Source organism: Tursiops truncatus, chromosome 12, assembly GCF_011762595.2.
Source record: "Tursiops truncatus isolate mTurTru1 chromosome 12, mTurTru1.mat.Y, whole genome shotgun sequence".
In the NCBI taxonomy this organism is placed as follows: Eukaryota; Metazoa; Chordata; class Mammalia; order Artiodactyla; family Delphinidae; genus Tursiops; species Tursiops truncatus.
In genome coordinates, this window is record NC_047045.1 from 18,130,522 (window position 1) to 18,153,079 (window position 22,558).

Below are 22,558 nucleotides of genomic sequence, written 5' to 3' on the forward strand. Positions count from 1 at the left end.
GTTTTAAAGTAATATGTATTTGATGCATTTCTTTCTCTTTCATATACAACTCAATTTTTAAAGCAAAATGGTTACATATAATATAGTGTTTTCCTATTTTCACCTAACATTATATTATGAATCATTTAAGGTTATTTATAGTTCTTTGAAAATAACTTTAAGTCTGTATATTACAGGGGCTATTCCCCAATTCATGTCACAATTATCCTTTATTTAGGTAAGTATAACATATCACTATTATAATTACTGTATGATGAAACATTTCACTAATGTAAATAGTGCTGTGATAACACCCTCACACATAAAACACTGTACACATCTCTATCGCTATGGTAAAGATTCTTAGAATGGAAACTGTTGGATCAGAAGCATAAACTTTTAAAGACTCTTGGATACACATAAAATAGCTTTCCAGAAAGTCAGCATACATTCACATTTGTTTCTCGATTAAATTCCTGGATACATTGCTTATCACTGATTTTTTTAAAAATTCACCTTAGGGCTTCCCTGGTGGCGCAGTGGTTGAGAGTCCGCCTGCCGATGCAGGGGACATGGGTTCGTGCCCTGGTCTGGGAGGATCCCACATGCCACGGAGCGGCTGGGCCCATGAGCCATGGCCGCTGAGCCTGCGCGTCCGGAGCTTGTGCTCCGCAGCGGGAGAGGCCACAGCAGTGAGAGGCCCGCACACCGCAAAAAAAAAAAAAAAATTCTCCTTCATGTGGAAGGGGGATTTACAAGTATATTTTCTCTGGCAGTTTAAGGAAGAGTGAGTGATGTGCACATCTGGCAGCAGTAATAATAATGCCTTATAACTGGGTCATGGTCACCTTCCTACTCTTATTTAGCTTCTCACAATAACCCTATAACGTGGATACTATTGTCTCGATTAAAGCTGGGAGACAACCGCAAGGAAGTTAACACTGAAACAGCCCATTTATTAAAGTTCTTTTCAGGAATTACCATGAAAACTCTCAAGACTCTGGTTAAGAGAAAGTAGCTGATAAAAGAGCTGTTTCATTTTTTTCCTTCTTTCTTTCCAGCCAGTGTGCAATTTGACAGGCAGCCCTTCGTGAAAGGAGCTGGACTGAAGTCTTTCGCCCGTATCAGTCTCAAACCACCTCACTTGGAAACTAAACGAATTCACGCGGGCAGACAACCGATGGAGCTGTAAAAAGCCTACTCACATCACAGACGGATACGATAGCCGAGCCATAGTTTTCTTCTTTATTCAGAAGAGTACCCGCATTATTGTATGACGTGGTCATTCGTGTGCAATGGCTACTCTTTTAACACAGTGTTGGAGGTGAGGTAGGTGGAAACAGTAGTTGTCTTTGAGATGGGCGTCCAGAATGGGGTACTGATTAAAATACTGTATCTGGTTAAAAATGACAAATTCTTACCTTAACTATTAATCCTTTCGAGTCCACCAACCATATCTTCTTCATGGCTTTCTCCCTTGGTAAACCTTCTTTCTCCATGGCCATAACAATCAAGTGCGCAATCCCCAAGGCAGCCTTAAAAACAAAAATGTTTCATGTTGTTCCACATAATCCCTTATCAAGAGTTACATTTTACCTCATTTCGTCATTGTGAACAAGGAAGTACAAAATGGCTCTGTTGACCGAAAGAGCTATATTCTTCACTTGTACTGGGAGTGAAGTATTTTTGTCGCATTTGGGTTCTGCTAAATGACAATTATTTACTCTTTTTATTACAACAGAATCACTATTATGCTGCTTTATACTGAGCCACAGATAAACCAGTGATATCCTTGGTTGTTAGCATCTTTAACCCTGTTCATACAATTAAGATTTCCTCTAACAAGAAAATATTGAATTTAAAATAATGAACTGCTCAACCTTGCTTATGAGACTGTATTGCTTATTGTTCAGTTCAAGCTCTGCTAACTGAATTGGAAGAATGAAGCCTGGTCATTTGGATGAGAACTTGACCAATTAGGCAATAAAATGGAACACTTAAAATATGTGTTCCCGGGCATTTATTTACTCTCTTAATTTGGACAAAGAAAGTACTGTGAGATTTCTTGCAAGATTAAAGGAAACAACTCCTTTGGTATATGATAAATTTGGAGATGATCTGTGAAATTTCCAAAACCTTTTCAGGGACAAACAAGGGCCAGTTTTGAATCATCCAACCATGAATACCTCTCTCCTGCTGAGTACCAAGAACTGGCCTGTGGCATTCAACAAAACCCTTTGGAAATTTAAAGAAGTTTACTAAAATTAAGTACAGCATGTAACAATTCACAGAAATACAAAAAAATCAAATTTTAATGAGCTGTAATTTAACCTTGATTTTTATTCTGATATGAAAATAAATTTGTGACTTACACCCTGAATTCTTTCACATGTTTGTATCTTGTAAGTTTTAGCTTCATGTATTTTGCTTTAAGAACAAGTAAAATCAAACCCAAGACAGTATACACAGTTTCTTCCAGTGTAATACATTTATTCATAATTATATTAAATTTGAAAATTTAAGGCTTAAAATATGTATAGCCACGAAGCATTTCCCCATTTATTACATTCTATAATTCTAAAAAGATTTTGGCAGTTTTCTCACAAGAAGCTCAAACTAAATTGACATTTTAATTTCTATTTTGGGGGTGAATTATTATAACGAGTCTAATTTTCTTCTTTCAAATGATTAACCCATAGAAAAAGAGAACAGGAAACAGCATTATTTTGTATTCCTGCCAACTCTTTCCAACAATTTTAAATGTTTTAGTTCTTTTGCGTGTGAATGGTTATACTGCATGATGAATCTTCAATTCAAAATATTTTTTCTAAGAAACTTCTATATAGTTATGAATGTGCACACTGAATTGTGAGTCAAGTTAAGAAAATTTTGGTATGTGACACTGGAGGATACTAAAAGTTAGCATCGGCTATAATAGCTTAAATACTTAAAGGTTTCTATATATAATTAGTCATACATTGGAAACTTTTTTGGTTCCTGCATGGCACCTTAAATATGCCTAACAAAAACCCACGGCAACATCTGATAATCTTACAAATTGAAAACTGTGAAAATATCTCTATGCCTCTAAAGTCTCCTGTGAAAAATTAATATGCCTCAATACTTAATTTGAAGAATCTTTCAGTAAAACCTATAGTTTCAATAAACTAAAAATTTGAAAGACTACCTCAAACTTCAAATTCATGAGTAATTAGAATGAATGTTATGTTCACTAGTGTAGGAGAACGTAAGCCCTACATAAGGCAGGTACCTCTCCAGCTCCTTGGAATAGTACTGTTTGATCAGACAGCTTATTCTTGGTTATTCGAAGGGCTGCAAGGATGCCAGCAACTGCGACAGATGCCGTTCCTGCAACAAGAAACACCCTGAGCAATCCTCACATGGGCGCTGCTGTATCCCAAATCCCAAGCCTCAAACTGATACTCATGTCTTGAAATCATCACACAACAGGGTAACTGGTGCAGAAAAGGAACCTGCGGTTGTCTGACCCCACGCTTGCATTTGACGTGAAATTCTCAGGCTACTGACATCTGTCTTTTAAGACAGCAACTTACGACTGTTGAAAACTTTCCAAAAAAGAAGGTTCTGTGGCTGAATTTGGTGATGCAGTGACTAAGAACCTGCTGGAGAGGATGTGGAGAAGAGGGAACCCTCCTACACTGTTGGTGGGAATGTAAGTTGGTGCAGCCACTGTGGAAAACAGTATGGAGGTTCCTCAGAAAACTAAAAATAGAGCTACCATAGGATCCAGCAATCCCACTCCTGGGCATATATCCAGAAAAAACTATAATTCAAAAAGATTCATGCACCTCTATGTTCCTAGCAGCACTATTCACAATAGCCAAGATATAAAAACAATCTAAATGTCCACTGACAGAAGAATGGATAAAGAAGGTGTGGTATATATGTATATACAATGGAATATTACTCGGCCACAAAAAGAATGAAATAATGCCATTTGCAGCAACATGGATGCAACCAGAGATTATCATACTAAGTGAAGTAAGTCAGAAAGAGAAAGACAAATATCATATGACATCACTTATATACGGAATCTAAAAAAATGATACAAATGAAGTTATTTACAAAACAGACATAGAGTCACAGATGTAGAAAACAAAGTTATGGTTCCCAGGGGGGAAAGGTGGAGGGGGAGGGATAAATTAGGAGTGGGAGGTTGGGTTTAGCAGAGGTAAGCTTTTATATATAGGATGGATAAACAACAAGGTCCTTCTGTATAGCACAGAGAACTGTATTCAATATCCTATGATAAACCATAATGGAAAAGAATATTTAAAAAAAGAATGTATATATATTCAAACTGAATCACTTTTCTGCACAGCAGTAGTTAACACAACATTGTAAATCAACTATACTTCAATTTTAAAATAAATAAATAGATAGATAGATAAATAGGTCAATAAATAAAAAAGAACATGGGGTTTGGATTCTTAGGTGGATTTCCAGCTCAACCTGTTTACTAGCTGAATGAATTTAGAGAAATCATTGTGTTTATCAGTTTGCTCAGCTGTAAAATCACTGTATTATATGAGATCAAAAAATACGAAGTGCTATTAGAAAATTTAAATGTTTTAATTTTCAACTGGAAAAATTAACAGTTAATAGCAACGAAAAACTGACGTTGATGCAGTCTTTAATCAGCTTCCTACCTATGATAAATCACTGGTGAATCCCAAAGACACTGGACAAAATTAATGTAAAAATCATTTAGGATAAAAACTGAGCTTTCCTCATCATGCCTCATGGTAGTAGAAACTTCACCAGTTCTAATTTTATTGCTTTGCCATATAAGCTTTCACAGATCACAGAGCAGTTCTTTTGCTTTGAACATAATTACATGGCTCAATTCCTTCATGGTTCACGTCTGAAATATAACTCTGAAGCTTCCTGCAGTACCTCCCTGTTGTATCTACAATTTACTCCTCTGAAGTAACGTTCTACCTATGATTCCTAGATCACTCAGCTGGGTAGTAAAGCCTAGTGAAATTTTAAACACTCTCATTTAGTTAAAAAAATAAAAATAAACCAAAAAACATAGATTAGAATAGGTTTGAAGAGTGACACAATGATGAAGCGTTATGTATGCCAAATACCAAAGATGCATTAAACATTGCACCATCAGTAGATTTGTTCTTTTGAATCTTTTGGTTGTTTGCTTCTTTCTTATAGAATTTGGTACTCACAAATAAGATCACAATAAATGATTAATTATTGAAGAGCTGTGTGTCTCTTGCATGTTTTTTATTTAGGAACACAAGTATAAAATGCTTGCAATTTTGAGCCGCCATGCTACACATTATGAATTGCAATTAAGTCACACATCACACAAAGGTCACTCTTCTATATATTATTTATGATGAAAGCCTGTGTAAAAATAAGGCGCTGATCTACGTAAGAAAGATACCATGGCAGGTTCAGAATGGTATTTGCTTCATACAACAAGATAGATTGACTAGAGTTGTTAAACAGATGAAAAGAGAATTTTAATTAGAGAGGTACAGCTATCCAGACACTAGATGAACACTTATTCACAAATAGCATCTCAAACTGTCTCTACATTGGCCAGAAGTTTGGATTTAAGGGACTCTAAGCTCCCTTCCAACTCTGAGATTCTGTAACTTGAAGGGTCTCTACAGATTCTACCAGCACCCCAAGATTTAACCAGCTGAAGCGTCAAAGTTGAAGTATCATCAACGATCACTGTGTCTATACTATTGTTTTGATTTTTAAATAGAATTGGGCATTTAAGGATAGACAGAATAAAATATTCCAAAAGATACTAGCTATAATGTGTGATATTTTTATATGGTTATGCTACATCATTCTGCACTAAAACTCAAAATGTTTTAAGTTCAGACATATTACCCCAAATAAGGCAAAATAAGTCTCTATCTACACTGGATATCAGAGCCTTATATTTAAAAGTATATTTTATGGGGATTCCCTGGTGATGCAGCGGTTAAGAATCCACCTGCCAACGCAGGAGACATGGGTTCGAGCCCTGGTCCGGAAAGATCCCACATGCCGCGGAGCAACTAAGCCCGTGTGCCACAACTACTTAGCTTGCTCTCTAGAGCCCACGTGCCACAACTACTGAAGCATGCGCGCCTAGAGCCCGTGCTCCGCAACAAGAGAAGCCCCCACTCGCCGCAACTAGAGAAAACCTGCGCACAGCAACGAAGACCCAACGCAGCCAAAAATAAATAAATAAAATAAATAAATTTTAAAAATATATTTTATAATATTTCCTGAGGACATAATGAAACATCTAAACTTCTCTTTACAGAATTAACAAAATTAGAAATATTTAGCACTACCAAAAGGTGAACTTGAACATGATTCTTCTACATAACCTGGTCCTACCGCCTGATACTGCCTTGATTTAAATTTCATTGCAATCAAGGGAGTAAATGTGACAAGTTGATATTACATAAAAATGTGAGTCTCCACATTAAATTGTTCCAAAGTAACTTCTGCTTTGAGATTGAAAACTAAACTTTCAGGAAATGAAAGACAGGTTAAAGTTTATCTTTGTACTATCACTTTTAAAGAGTACTTAACATTTAACATTGTTAGCGAGATACTAAAGGGTCAATCTTAAAAGTGTAGAAACTTCTATTGTCTTTGTGTACAACTTTAACATTAAGTCACCATTTATGCTGTCCCTTTGCTGTGGTTATTAAATATCAGTCTTACCTTTTATCAAAGAATCACTTCTACTAATGCAATTCATTTATTAAATCTGATTAGACTTACTATATAAAACTAGTAGAGAAGACTTATGTATAATCCAATTATTACAGTGCTTTACTAGATAAATAGATCAGGTGAAGAACAAGAACTAGAGGCAGGAGGAGGATGAATAAATGTGTTTAAGCACACAGACTGAGGCGTTTAGGGCACCTACCCCGGTCATGAGGGGTGAATGTGAGAGGTCCAGGGCACCTACCCCGGTCCTGAGGGGTGAATGTGAGAGGTCCAGGGCACCTACCCCGGTCCTGAGGGGTGAATGTGAGAGGTCCAGGGCACCTACCCCGGTCCTGAGGGGTGAATGTGAGAGGTCCAGGGCACCTACCCCGGTCCTGAGGGGTGAATGTGAGAGGTCCAGGGCACCTACCCTGGTCCTGAGGGGTGAATGTGAGAGGTCCTGGGTACCTACCCTGGTCCTGAGGGGTGAATGTGAGAGGTCCAGGGTACCTACCCCGGTCCTGAGGGCCTGAGTGTAGGAGGCACCAAGTACCCCTGGAAGTGGGGATAAAAGAGAGGATACACACAGGAAGCTGCTCAAAAATCTGTTAAGAAGTTGTCTGAACCCAGATCCACTTCCCTCTCCTGTCGGCACACAGTTGACTCTCCCACACCCTGGAGGTTTAGAAAGAAACTAGAGGTTTCTTTTCTTTTCTTTTTTTTTTTTTTGCGGTACGCGGGCCTCTCACTGCTGTGGCCTCTCCCGTTGCGGAGCACAGGCTCCGGATGCGCGGGCTCAGCGGCCATGGCTCACGGGCCCAGCTGCTCCACAGCACGTGGGATCTTCCCGGAACGGGGCACGAACCCACGTCCCCTGCATCGGCAGGCGGACTCTCAACCACTGCGTCACCAGGGAAGCCCCTAGAGGTTTATTTTCTAAAGAGGGTCTCCGGACTGTAAGGCACCAGACATAATTGTAAGGTTCCAGGGATAATGGTGCAACGGTACCATACTCAAAATAAGAAGACTAAATGAAAGTTTATTCTTTCCCTACTTGGCTTGAAGAATACTGGCAGAAAGTTGACACTGGCAGGAATAATAAATAATATAATAATAAATATGTCACCTATAATCCCATTGTCTAGGTACCGTAGTTTTCAACATTCTGATGTACATTCTTACAAGTTCTTTCTCTACCTGATATATGCAAATTCAAGAAAACTTTATAGAAAAATATTTCATGGGAATAGAATCTAAAAAAGAGTGGATATATGTATAACTGATTCATTTTGCTGTACATCTGAAACTAACCCAACATTGTTAATCAACTATATTCCAATAAAAATTAATTTAAAAAAATCTCATGCCATGCTTATTATTTTAACATACTTAACATATTTTTATCACCTAAAAATATTTTGTGACTATCTTACCATATCAATAATATATTTTAAAATATTATTTTGTATAGTTGTAATATCCTATAGGATGAACCTGTGATAACTTATTTAACCAAACCTGTATCTTTGGGTATTTAGAGGCTTTCTGATTTTTGCCATTAAACATAACATCACAATAAATATCTTTATCTGAATAGACATTTTTCCAGAGAAGACATACAAATGGGCAAGACCTCACTAACCATCAGGGGAATGCCATTCAAAACCAGAATGGGATATTACCTCACACCTGTCTGAATGGCTATTATCAAAAAGACAAGGGACCCTCCTGTAATTTGCTACAGGATGCATTTCCCAAATTGCAATTCCTCTGCTCTTCCTGAATAAACTTAATTTCTGGTATTAAAAAAAAAAGACAAAAAATAACACATGTTGTCAAGGATGTAGAAAAAAAAGAACCCTGGTGCACTGCTGGTGGGAATGTAAATTGGTGCAGCCTCTATGTGTTTTCCAAAAACAGTATGGAGGTTCCTCAAAAAATTAAAACTAGAATTACTATGTGACCCAGCAATTCCACTTCTGCGTATTTCTCTGCAGGAAACGAAATCACCGTCTTGAAAAGATACATGCACCCCTATGTTCACTGTAGCATTATTTACAATTGCCAAGACGTGGAAACAACCCAAGTGTCCAATGACAAATGAATGGGTAAAGAAAATGTGAAGTAGATATATATATATGAATGTTATTCAACCACTAAAAGGTAAGAAATTCTATCTTTTGTGACAACAGGGATGAACCGTGACGGCATTATGCTAAGTGAAACAAGTCAGACAGTGAAAGACAAATACTCTATCTCCCTTATATGTGGAATCTAAAACAAAAAACAAACACATAGATACAGGGAACAGACTGGTGGCAGTTGTACAAAATGGGTACAGGGAGTCAAAAGGCACAGACTTCCAGTTAGAAGATAAATAAGTTCTGGGGGTGTAATGTACATCATGGTGACTAAGTTAATAATACTATATTGTACATTGAAAGTTGGCACAAGAGTAGATCTTCAAAGTTCTTATTACAAGAAAAAAAGAATTTGTAACTATGTGTGGTGATGGATGTTAACTTATTGTGGTGATCATTTAGCAATACATACGTGTATCAAACCATTAAGCTGTACACCTAAAATTAATACAGTGTTATATGTCAATCACATCTCATTTTGAAAATAAACAAATATGTAAACTAACTAGCTAAATATCCCTGTATATTTGTTTTGCACACCTTCGTCTGCAGAGGATAAATTTCTAAAAACAGAATTCTTGGATCAAAGCTCTGCATAATATTAAGATCTGTGACATGTATTGCCACCCCAAGAGTTGTACCAATTTATATTCCCAACATCGATGTACAAGAGTGTTCATTTTCCTAAAGCATCATTAACAGTTGGGATTACAATAAAAATCTTTGCCAGCTTGATACAGAACATGAGTTTGTCATCTGCTGTTTAATATGCTTTTTAAAACTTGGTGTGGTTAAACTTTAAAACATGTTTTCAGGCCAATGGTATTCCTTCGTTTGTGAAATGTCTGTTCTACCATGTCTGACTTTGATCTTTTCAATTATCAAAGCATTTGGTATAAGATTAGGCTACATTTACCTTATTTTTAAAAATCCTAACGAGCTAGTTCATGATGGCAAAAATTTCTATGTAAATTACTTAGAATGTCAAGTTAGAGAATAGCTATTCCAGAGAGGGTATTATGGGAAGAAAAATCTCTTTTCGCAGCTGATTTTTTTTTTTTTTTGCGGTACGCGGGCCTCTCACTGTTGTGGCCTTTCCCACTGCGGAGCACAGGCTCCGGACGCGCAGGCTCAGCGGCCATGGCTCATGGGCCCAGCTGCTCTGCGGCATGTGGGATCCTCCCGGACCGGGGCACGAACCCGTGTCCCCTGCATCGGCAGGCGGACTCTCAACCACTGCACCACCAGGGAAGCCCTGCAGCTGATTTTAAAGACCAAAGGATAAGACCTTATTCTTTTGATCTGAATTTGTTGAATTCTGATGGTCTCCAGATTATATTATGAAATCTCCATTTCTGTTTTCTTTCTTTTTCTTAAAATTCTTTTTTTTTTAATGTGGACCATTTTTAAAGTCTTTATTGCATTTGTTACAATATTGCTTCTGTTTTATGTTTTGGGTTTTTGGTCGCGAGGCATGTGGGATCGAACCCGCACCCCCTGCATTGGAAGGTGAAGTCTTAACCACTGGACCGCCAGGGAAGTCCCGTAATTTCCATTTCTTAATAGCTAATTTGCACACTTCTTCTAGTTAGCAATAATTTATAATTAGAATGCATTAAGGTCTAAATAAATTTTGAACTAAAATCTCTATCATTTAAGATTATTTTAGATCATTAATATAGTAGAATTTAAGTATTTTTAAAAATCAAATACTTTTCATAAAATGCTAATAAATTTAAATAACACATCTGTTAAAAAAAAAAAAAAAGAAAGAAAGAAAGTTCCCCCAAAGGCCCAGTGTAAAAGCATTTATTTACATGGTAAGGCTGTAATAGTTATGTAATTATTTTTGTTGGCACTAGAATGCAATTTCTATGCCCACAGTGAGGAAAGTATGACATCTGTGGGCAAAATAGTAAAAACATAAGGTTAAAAAGGTAAAATAGAAACGTATGGGGAAGATGTGTCACTAAGGACACTATTTTGGTATGGAGAAAGCACAAAACAGTTTGGTCATTTCTAGTCAGAACCCCAATAACTTGCCCCAAGTTTTGTCTAGTCAGAGATTAGACCCACTTTTCTCAAACGTAACTTTCTGTTGGCTAAGGCAGTAGGACCCTAAAATGTGGAAATATGTAGACTGTGTGTGTGCAGATTATACTTTAGGCAGATTAGTTGAGGTGAAAACTAGTTATTTAATGCTCCATAGGGGTGATCTGCTGGGGGAAATGTTCTGCTGTGGATTCTCAGGGCAGCTCCACATGCAGTGCTCTTGGCTTGGCCTGGCATCTGCCTCAGATTTCCTGTGCTCCTGACTTTAATGCTGATGCAGCCCAAGCTGTGACCCCTAAATTCTTGGCCACAGTTGACAGAAATGCTGACCCTAATTCCTAATCGCTCATTTTGTTTGATGATTTGGATTTAGCGTTCTTTTCCCTAAACTGAACTCTGATACCTATTTATTCTGTAAAATGATTCAAAACTGTGCAATACCGGTCTTTAACGTCTATACAGACATTTCTGTGAGACCCACAAAATCAAAAGATATAGACTATTAAAGAAAGGACAGGACAGTTTTGTTCAACAGTTAACTGGTGGCTACTTTAGAGACTACTACAAAATGAACTGATAAGTGACTTATAGACACTGATCTACAAAGCCTATGTCTGTAGCATCAGAGGCACTCTATCATTATATATTATATCTTCAAGTTAGGGTTATAGCACATTAAAATTAGACTGTCTTCATTTCCTTTCTGAAATCCTCCACATATTCACTTCTTATAAATAAACACTCAAAAAAATGAATACAAAAAGAAGAAAATGAAGTTGAAATAACATAAGGATCTTTGTCATGAAGATGGCAATAAAGTAATAATGTAATTAACATCACAAAGGATTTTAGGAAAAGAAAGAGTAGACCAATTACGTTAGTGTGCCTCAAAACGTAAAAAGAGACTCATTATCTTTAAATACACTATATTTACATAGCTATGTTATACTAAAGAACTCAAGCATAGTCAATTTTAAAAATTATGAAGTATATTTCAGTTGATAGTATTTTCACAAATAACTATTTTGTCCACAATATAAACTCTACGAGAGAAATATTATCATCCTCATTTTACATGTAAGCTTTTCTTTGACCACCTCATTTCCAATGGCATTCATCTTACTCCACTTTGGCTACATTCCTCCTAAGTTTCATCTTGGTTCATCTCTCAGAACTAATCCTTCTTGGAAGAACTACATTAGAATACCTCACTCATCATGGTCGCAATCTCCTACCTTTCCAGTTCTTTACTCAATTATCCCCATTATATCTATTGTTTAATTTCATGGGAATCTAGCCCTTTGGCCCTATCCACTCATCCTTATATCTTCACTTCCTTCTCTATCCAACTTAGTGCTATGGTCATACTTTAACCTTAACTCTTATCCCGTTGCCCTTTCTCTGCACAAATACATAAAATACCCAGCATAGATAAACCCAACTGACCATCCTGGCCTTGCCTACTCCTAAGCTCTTACACTCAAGCTACTCAGCCTGGAGTCATGGTATGTTTGTGGTTTTCAACTTCAGTGGACCCTCAGCACCACTACTGAATCCTTTTGTGTTTCATGGTCAGATGGCTCTCTAGTCCTCTACAGCAGTTCTGTCAAATTCCCTTTACCCTCATCAAACTTCTAATCCTCTCATTTCCAAAGAAAAAAATAGAAGCTATTATATAACTTCCTGCCATACATGAGAAATTAAAACTCAGAGAGGTGAAGTCAATTGATCAAAGTCCACAGCCAATGAAGAAGGAGCAAAGCAAGTCAGTCTGACCCCAGAGTTCTTAACATCTATGTTATAATGCCTCTCATTTTCTCATTCTTAGTTACTGCTTTCCCATTCTACCAGTTCTTCAAGGCAAACACTTAGGCTCTATCCTTGGCCATTTCCTCACCCTCATCATCAACAACTACTCATCTATTTCTTAGTCTTGACTGGCATTTTCCCAGAACCAGGCACCATCACCATGCACTTGGACTACAGCAACAGCCTTTAGGTTTGCTCCCAATGAATCTAGTCTCTACACTGAAAACAGTGAAAGGGTTCTCTCCAAAATGCACGCCTCCTTAGCCAACCTAATTCCTTAGTTCGACCCTCACCAATTCTTTTTAGACCAGAGGTTGCCAAACTCTTTCTGTACATGGCCAGATAGTAAGTATTTTAGGGTTTGCGGTCACATGATGTCTGCCCCAGACTTACAAAAGCAATCATAAATAATACATAAACAAATGGGCATGGCTGTGTGGCAAGAAAACTTTACAAAAACAGACAGTGGGCTGGATTTGGCCCATAGGCTGTAGTTTGCTAACTCCTGCTTTGGACGTGTTACAGTCATTCATTTCATTAACATTAAGTACCTTCTATGGGCTGGGCACTGTATTAATGACAAGGTGATGAACAAAACAAACATATTCTTGTCCTTCACAGAGCTTAAAGTTTAGTGGGGAGGGAGATATTAATTTTTTTAAATTACATAAATATATAGAACTGTTTCTGTGATAAGTTCAACAGGGGAAAAATAAGTAGGGCTATGCAAGCCTATGATAGGTAGATTTGACTTAGCACAAGGATCCAGAAGATTCTCCTGAGGAATGTCATGATTGAGAAGAGATTTGAAGAGGGGAGGGAAGAGTATTCTAGGAGGATGGATCAGCATTTGAATAGACCCTGTGACAGGAAGAAGTCTGGCTTATGTTTGGACCTGAAAAAGACGGTGATGGCTAGAATGGCAAAAAAAAAAAATGAGGTTGGAGAGACAGGTAGCGATCAGACCATGCATTTTGGACCATATTTATGACTTTCACCTTTCATCTTAAGTGCAATGGAAAACCATTCAAGTATTTTATGGAACGGATGATATGACTAGATATCTACGGCAAAAAGAAAACTTTGGCTTGTCACAAAATTCTCAGCTCCTATGTCTACATCTGGCAAACTGCAGTCATACTATGGAGAGAACACATAAGAAGGGGAAGCAACAGTCAATGTGGACAGATTTCTTAGAAAATGCCCATTATTTAGGAGAGATGATGGTAACTTACCTTAGGTTAATGGAGAGGAATCTGTGGAAGAGACAGACTTTTACAACAGAAAATCAGGAGGATGAGTGATGGAGTGTATTTGGCAGGGAGAGATGAAGAAGAGAGAGACATCAGGAATTCACGGAAAAGGAGAACACACGAAGAAGGCTGAGGTTGGTGGGGAAATAAGAGTTTGATGGTGGGGAGGTTGAGTATGAGATAACTTTGAGACATCCCAGAGGAAATTTTAAATAACCAGATGGGTATATGGACCCGGAATTCAAAGAAGTCTGGGCTAAATATATAAATCTGCTAGTGGGATGGGTGGCCTTGCAGTATATACCTAAGATATAATAGAACAAAGAGAAAAGGGCCTGGGACTGAGTGTTGCAGTGTTCTGGCATTTAATAGCTAGTCAGAGAGGGATGAACCTGGGGAAAAAAAAGGGTGAAAATTCAAAGAGGTAGGAAGCAAGTCAGCAGGGGCATGTGACACGGAAGTTGACGGAAGAGAGTATTTCAAGGAAGACAGTGGGGTCTACAATGTTAAATGCTGCTGAGAATCCAAGTAAGGTCAACACTGAAAAATGTTCACTGCGATGAGTGGAATGGAAGCCATTTGTGATCTTCTTTCGGGTTGCCAGAACTTACTATGGTCTTCCTCCTTTGGATCTCTGCCTGCGCTTTTATTCTACCTGCCCTTCATGAAACAGGAAGAGTAAGATTCTCATTGGAAGGTTTCGGATTTGGGGAGGTGGGTTGGTGGGGGGGTGGATCTAGAGAGAGTTGCAAAAAAAGGCTTAGGGAGAAACAAAACAAGTAACTTAGACAAAAGCTGGTAGCCAAGCATCTACAATCAATCAAAGACAAACAGGAAACCGCGGTACACACTGTATACAAAGGCAGCTTCTGCTGGGGTAAAGCTCAGAAACTGTGACTGATCTCTAAGCTTAGAAAACTGACTGAGATGAAGGCTGAAGAGAGAAAAATATACAGTCTTCATTTTAAACAATGAATAATATATTTTCATATATTTTATTCTTTGTTTAGCCACAGTCACTGGGGATTTTATCAGATTTTAGGGCACCTGTTCTCTAGCTCACACGTAATATGGTACATTCTAAAGTCACAGAGTACTTTTCTCAAATACGTAAAATTAAATGAGAAATAATGTATGAAATCATCAAGCATAATCCCTGGCATTTAATCGGTATCCAGTGCAAATTTACTGAATTTGAATCATTATAAAATTACAAACTAATATCAGGACATGTTGGTCTTGATCTACATGCAGTGAAAATCTGATTACCTTGAATATCATCATTGAATGTGCAGTACTGGTTTTGATACTTTTTCAGGAGCCGAAATGCATTTATATTGGCAAAATCTTCAAACTGAATAAGGCAATTCATGCCATACCTATGGGACAAAATATTCACATTAGAAGAGGTTAATGAAATAACATTTAAAAATAAACCTTGAAAATTAGACTATAGAAAAGGCAAAACATTATTTTCTTTTAAAGGTCCTATCTTGCTACTTAGTATAAATATATAATACAATGTCTGTTCAGTAAATATTTACTACATGCTTACTACAGGAAAAAGCATTGCATTGGCACTGTGAAATACTACAAAGATGACAAAAATATGGTACCCTGCAGTCAAGGAATTTAAAAGTTAGTAGAAATTATTTTGAAATAAATGAAAAGTGCATGAAAAGTAATATGAAAGTGGTACAAACAAGGGATAACAGATGTTGAGAAGCCACATATCACTCCTGACTGGGGTTACAAACCAGGTAACAAATGAACTGAGTTTTAATCTCGACATGATTTCAAAAGTAGAGATGTAAGGTTCTACAAGCTGAGTAAACAGCAGAAGCAAAGTAACTGAAGTGAAAGTTAGGAGAGAAAAAAAATCATTCAAAAATTAGCAAGAAGCCCCATTCGGCCGAAATGTCGTGTTCGGTGCATGTAAGGGTGCAGTGAGAGACACGGTCAGAATTTTATGTTGGAAACCTTAAACATTCTAGCCTAGGATTCTGGTGTTTGTTCTATAGCCATAACCAAACACTGAAAAGCTTTGAGCTTTGAAGTATACAGCACAGATTTTTATTCTTGAAATTAATTTACTGGTTTGACCCTTTATTCTTATGATCACCTATGGCCTGTACATCCAAGACAAGGGAAATTAACACCATTGATACCCCAAGTATCTGAGAGTTGCCAGAGAAAGCCTCATAGCCATGGCCACCCTTGCTAGGTGATCTAGAGATGTATGGTCTCCAACCTCGGCTAGACTCCCACTGCTGCCATATTTATGATTCCTTTTCTTTGTCTTTGGTCAGCTTCCACTGCTATTGCACCCAAAGGCTATTCCTAATCTTCGCCAATCCTTTTAAATCTTGACCTCTTCACCTGTCTCCTACTTCCTGGCATAGTGAGGGCATAATGTGTGATCTCCCTCAACTATTCTCCTTCCACCGCATCTCCCATCTCCCATCTCTATCTTTAGCGCTACCCTGCAGGCATCAGTCAACAAGGCGTTCCTCTTCCTGTTTAAGGTAACTCACCGCTGCTGCCCACGTTCCCAACACTTCCTTCTTAATTAGCTCCCTCTCTCCTATTTACAACTCCTTCTTCTGGACAAGTTCCTTCCTCTTTTTTGATAACTGACTTGGAGCTTCTCATTAGAGGAAAAAAGTTCTTTCTCCATCCCATGTTTTTCCTATCCTTTCCATTTAAGGTATATGAAATATTAGTTTACAGTTTACATTATTTCTCCATCCCCTGTCATTTACCTTCTGTCCTCACGACTCTGCTAAAATTGCTGCTCTAAAATTAGAATGTTTCCGAACTAAAAATCCAAGAAACACTGTTTCCCATCCCTAATTTACCAGGGCTCTTTGCTGCATTGCCACTAATTCTGTTTACCTTTTTTCCTTGAAACTCTATTCCCTAGGCTTCTGTGATATCATGCTTTTCTGTGCCTTCTCCTAAACTACTGATCATTTCTTCTTCTTTCTCCCTTAGGGAGTTCTTAGCACTTAAACATTGGTGTTTCCCATGACTCTGTCCTTGGTCTACTACATGGTGTATGTGTGTGTGTGTGCGCGTCCGTCCGTCCTGACAGAATCTCGATCCTACTCATACTTTTAATCACCAATTATATACAGTGACTCCCAAAGGTATGTTTCTACTCTACTCCTGTGAACTCCAGACTTGTAAATCTCATGACCAGCTGGATAATTTCACTTGAACGTACCTCAAGTTGAAAAGTCCAAAATTAAACTCATTACATTTCCATAATACCCATAAGTGCTCAGCAAATATTTGTTGGATGAATGTAATTTATAGATATTTCCTCATTTAATCTCAGGGTACAATTTTATAGATGAGGATAGCCTTGGGCACCAGGTAAGCTGGGGAGGGGAGATCTGCACTCCAGTCTGCCTGATGATGTGGTAGAGCCTGATGTTTAAGCTAAGCTTTAAGTTTATGATTGATTCCTTTCTGTTATCCTGTAGGTTATTATATATACCTTTAAGTATATACCTTTGAACAACGCTGAGTTCTAAAACTAAAAATAAGGAGCTCTATAACAGAAAAGTTTTGTAAAATTTAATCAGAATAATAAACTAGTGAAAAGACTGACTAGTCTTTAGGGGTTATGTTTTGTTGCAAACCAACAGTTAACAGAGAGCTGCTAAGCATAGGTTTGGTTGTTTAACATTTATGATGGCCCTACCTCTTCATGGTGAAGTCTGTCTCCTCAAGACTTAAACCAACACCTTCTTATAGATTATCTATTCTGTATTTCCAACCTAAATTGCTTATTGAAACTCAACCATCTTCACAGAACATTTCCAAAGTCAAGTAGGCTCTTGACTCTCAACTCCAAGAATTTTTTTTCTATGATGGAAGCATATATTTCCATGTCTCAGAGACCCAAAGACTGAAGCTATTATTTTACTATTTCCTTTTTAACCCACCATATTCAGTTAATTACCATTTTCCATCATTTCTACTATTTAAATATTATCACAGCCAAAGAAATTAGTCTCGCTCCTGCTAGGACTGCAAAAAGTCTACTGGTCTCTGCTTCTCCTTGTCTCCCTCAAACATATGACATAGAGCCACCAAAGTTTTGTAAAACAATAACTTCCGCCAGCTACTCCCTTGCTCAAAATTCACAGAGTGGATTGCTCTGATGATGACGCTCAAAATTCCGTAAACTCAAGGATCTATAATCACATTTTATCTTTTCAATTGCCTTCTCTCTCCCTATATTGCAGGGTAAGTTCCTTCCCCACTGAACCACTTCTCTCCTCTCTCAAACACGTCATGTCCGTCTCCTTCCCATGTCTTTATTAATGCACTGCCATTGCAAATCACCGTCACTCTTGAATCGGCAAATATTTTCTATACCGGTTACGAGGGGTCTAAAACTACTAGCATGTAGATGTCTCATCAACTAGATCAAAAGCTTCCTGAGAGACTTAAAACTCTTTCAGACAGTACTACTTCAGTAGAGAGAAGATCAAGTGAATATAATATGTAAGCAAAAATTTATTTCATTCAATAAGAATAATTGGTTCGGTTAATAATCTGTACTGCCGAATACTATGACTATCAGTTGCTTTGAATGAGTTGCATCAGAGTAGGTATTTCCCTTTATTTGCCCAAATTCCAGAAGTTCTAGTGTTTTGCGTTTTTCATACTAGTTCAAAAAAAGTATAATCTTTCTATTATTTAAAGAGACATGACTTTTATTCTAGAATTTCTCTTTTATTTAGCAAGAAACAAAATCAAGTTCGTTTCATGTTACTTTTTAAAGAGTTGGCACTAAGTAGGTTATAGACGTTTTCAATATCAATAGTTTCTATTAACAGAGGTAAAAAGGTTAGCCTAGGCAAACCAAGATTTTTCAAAAAACTCATTTAGTGCTATAAGACGTTAACATATTTTTCTCTTTTGGTTGAATTCCCAAATACAAACAGGAATTTAAATCATGTAAATCACAGTTATTCTTATAATTTTTATTCATATTTATTTGCCCCTCCTTTGAAAATATTTTCTACAGTTACCTAAGAAAACAAATTCCTAAGAAACTGCTATGTTTTCCACCAGCACTGTAAAATTCTTTCCTGTATACTTTCCTCTTTTCTTTTCTATCAGAGTCATTTTGGAAATGTTAATTATTTGTTCAGAAGACTTTCTATAGTAGTCCTTGAGGCCTTTAAAAGAAGTAATATTTTAATTCAAACAAGCAGCATTAGAAAATTCCCGTATGAGCAAAAAGACTAACAAAATATGAATAAGAAGTTAATGGTCTAAAAGTTCTACTGCCAATATCTTAAATTCTCTAATACTCTCCTTCTCTGCCCCTAGTCCTGTCTTCCCTCTCTTCCACCAACTCCTTCCCCAGCACACTACCCACTCTTCATTTGGTCCTTCCTTTCCTCTGAGTTCATTCTTCCTAGCTTCGCCTCTGTATGCTGAAGACAGTTACTCCAGCCATGCACTGGCCATCCCCCTAGTGAAACGGAGCAGGACCCTGTGGGGCTTCTGGGCATAGAAGAACTTTCTGTCCCCTGATTCTGTCCTCCCTGTTCTTGTACGGGATGGCCGTCAGCCTCCATGAACTTCCCTGAGTTCCAAAGGGCAAGGTCCAAACAGTTGCTAATCAGGGAAGGGAGGGCAGGCAGAGACAAGAAAGGAGCAGTCAAGAAACAATAGTGCAGCCTTGGGGCAGGTCCTGGTTCCACCTCAAGGCATACACATAACAATATCTTTAAACTCTTTACAGAACTAAAACCCCCAACAAATGGAAGATGTTAGCATCCTTCATTCCAGAGAAGACCACCTGAGGCCAGATGAAAGGAACCAGAGAAGCTCATCAAGAGAGGACATGAGACCAGATTAAAGGAGTGCAGGACCTGCACACACTCTGATCCTTATCAGCAACCCAGCCCTTGAACCACTGCTGGAAAACTCCTCACCAAATCCTCCTAGGTTGGGACACATAGTTTTTGAGGGTCATGAGCCCTCTGTGTCCCCCTTTGACTGGCAAAGCAAGAAAGCTATTCTTTCCTCCTTCACCCAAAACTCTGTCTCTGAGATTCGATTCGCCACTGGTGCACAGACGCCTAGTTTTCAGCAACACTAGCAGCCCCTGGTCCCTTGCTCTCCCTCATTCCACTTAGATAGCACACGAGTCCATGCTATGGAGTCTCAGCTAGGACCTCAATCAAGTCCTGCAATATTTGTTTTCTATTGCTTCCTGGTCAATAGCATGATCCCAGAGCAGCTTCTGCAAACCATTTTTTACTCCCCTTGTCCCACAAGCATTCCATCTCTTACCAGCCACTACTTCAGATGAATGCCATGCAGAGTGAACAATCTTCACTTGCTCAGCTCCCCCACATTTAAAAATATGTGTGCTTTTACTTCTTTTCTTCTTCCACTTCCAAGATGTATTCTTGCTTCCTTGTTTCTAATCTCTCTACAGACCTTACTGCCTCAACTCTACCTCTACACTAACGGCTTCAATTTCTCCTTCTCTACTGGTTCCTTCCCGTCTCCAAGGAGCCTCAGGACTCCCTGATTTTAAAACCATGTCTCTTGACCAAGACAAAGCCAAAGCTATGGTTACTTATCTCTCTTTCCACCTACTGCCAAACCTCTCAAAAGAGAGGCTGACAAACTTTCCCTCACTTTTCACTTCTTGTTAATAGTATGCCTATACGTCAAAGACAGTCTCACACTACCACATTCTGATATCACAATGTAGATGAGGTCGCTTTCTTCTAACAAAATACTTTGTAAATCACCTGTTTTTCTTCCATTGCAGTTATTTACATATTATTATTATGTCCCTGAAAGTCTATCTTTTTCAATCACTGTAAAATTCAAGGTGAAGACTGTTGCCTGAATTTTTGTTTCTTTTTTTTTTTGATTACTCATGAACCTTAGCATCTTTTTCTATGTCCATTGGTCATTTGTAATTCTTCCTGGAAGATTATATGGTCTTTGGTTTGTTTTTCTATTTTTACGGTCTTTTCTTTATTATTTCATAAGAGTTCTTCACATATTAAGAATATTAACTTCCTGTTATATATGGTGCATGTGGCCTCCCTACTCTAGCATACTGTGTCATTAATCATTTACACAGCATTCCTGTCTGTTTTTACAAAAGGAATTCTAAATTTTTATGTAGTCAGATCTTTCCATCTTCTTACTTACAGCTTCTGCCCTTGATGGCATGCTTATTACAATCTTCTCCACACACCTTTAACTATTAATCAAAAATTTCCTCTAGTGATGTCATGGATATAGAAAACGATTAACCTCTACAGCTGGTATTATTTTTCACTGTTTAGATGTAGATTTTTTTTAAATATAGATAAAAATGTCTGACTTCTATATAATTCACTCAACTCTGCCAGCACCATCTACTTAATAGCCTATCTTTTCCCCTCATCACCTGTAATCAGATACTATATTCTCATGCATAGTAGAGTCAGTTTTCTGTGCTTTTCTCTTTTATTCTACTATGGCTAACGACAACAAGTATCTTTTAACCTTTAATAATATGTGTGTGTACACGTGTGTGTGTGCGTGTGTGTACACTCACTTATTCTTCACAACCACTCTATGAGGCAGGCACTATTATTATTCTCATCTTATAGATGAGAAAACAGGCACAGCATGTTGGTACTGCTCGGTAATGATAGCCTATAATAGTAATGATTAATCTACTAATCGCTCTATCCACTGAAAAATGCCTCTGTTTTAACTATTATAGTTTTTAAGTGACTTTAATATTTAGTAATATTATTTATCTCTCATTCTTCTTTTTTAAGTATTTGCTTGGCTGTGTTAGCAGTTTAAAAACATAGACTCTACTCAACAGTAAAAAACCAAACCCCTCCAATTAAAAAATGGGCAGATCTGAACAGACATTTTTCAAAGAAGACATACAGATGGCCAATAGGTACATGAAAAGATGCTCAGCATCACTAATCATCGCTAATCAACAGAAATGCAAATCAAGACCACAATGAGATATCACCTCATATCTGTTAGAGTGAATCTTATCAAAAAGATAAAAATAACAAGTGTTGGCAAGGATGTGGAAAAAAAGGAACCCTCCTGCACTGTTGGTGGGAATGTAAATTGGTGCAGCCACTATGGAAACCAGTATGGAGGTTCCTCAAAAAAAATTAAAAGTAGAACTACTGTATGATCCAGCAACTCCATTTCTGGGTATTTCTTTGAAGAAAATGAAAATATTAATTTAAAAAAATATCTGCACCCCCATGTTCACTGCAGCATTATTGACAATAGCCAAGAAATGGAAACAACCTAAGTGTCCATCGATGGATGAATGGATAAAGAAGATGTGGCATATGTACACAATGGAATATTATTTGGGCATAAAAAATAAATGAAATCTTGCCACTTATAACAACATGGAAGGACCTTGAGGGCATTATGCTAAGTGAAATAAGTAAGACAGAGAAAGACAAATACCGTATGCTCTCACGTATATATGGAATCTAAAAACAAACAAACAAGAAGAAAAAAAAAAAGTTCATAGATACAGAGAACTTTTTGGTGGCTGCCAGAGAA

The 22,558-nt window shown here is 37.7% G+C and overlaps 1 protein-coding gene across 3 annotated transcripts in view; it reads right to left on the bottom strand.

Moving 5' to 3' along the window:
• The window catches only part of ME1 (malic enzyme 1), a 198,006-nt gene that overhangs the window by 29,833 nt on the left and 145,615 nt on the right, over positions 1–22,558 (bottom strand). For all 3 annotated transcript variants that reach the window (XM_073789391.1, XM_019929370.3, XM_073789392.1), the window contains exons 7-9: positions 15,233–15,342; positions 3,251–3,348; positions 1,401–1,514 (exon numbers count right to left, since the gene is read on the bottom strand). In XM_073789391.1, the coding sequence (XP_073645492.1) occupies positions 1,401–1,514; positions 3,251–3,348; positions 15,233–15,342 (322 nt within the window). The remainder of the gene's footprint in view (positions 1–1,400; positions 1,515–3,250; positions 3,349–15,232; positions 15,343–22,558) is intronic.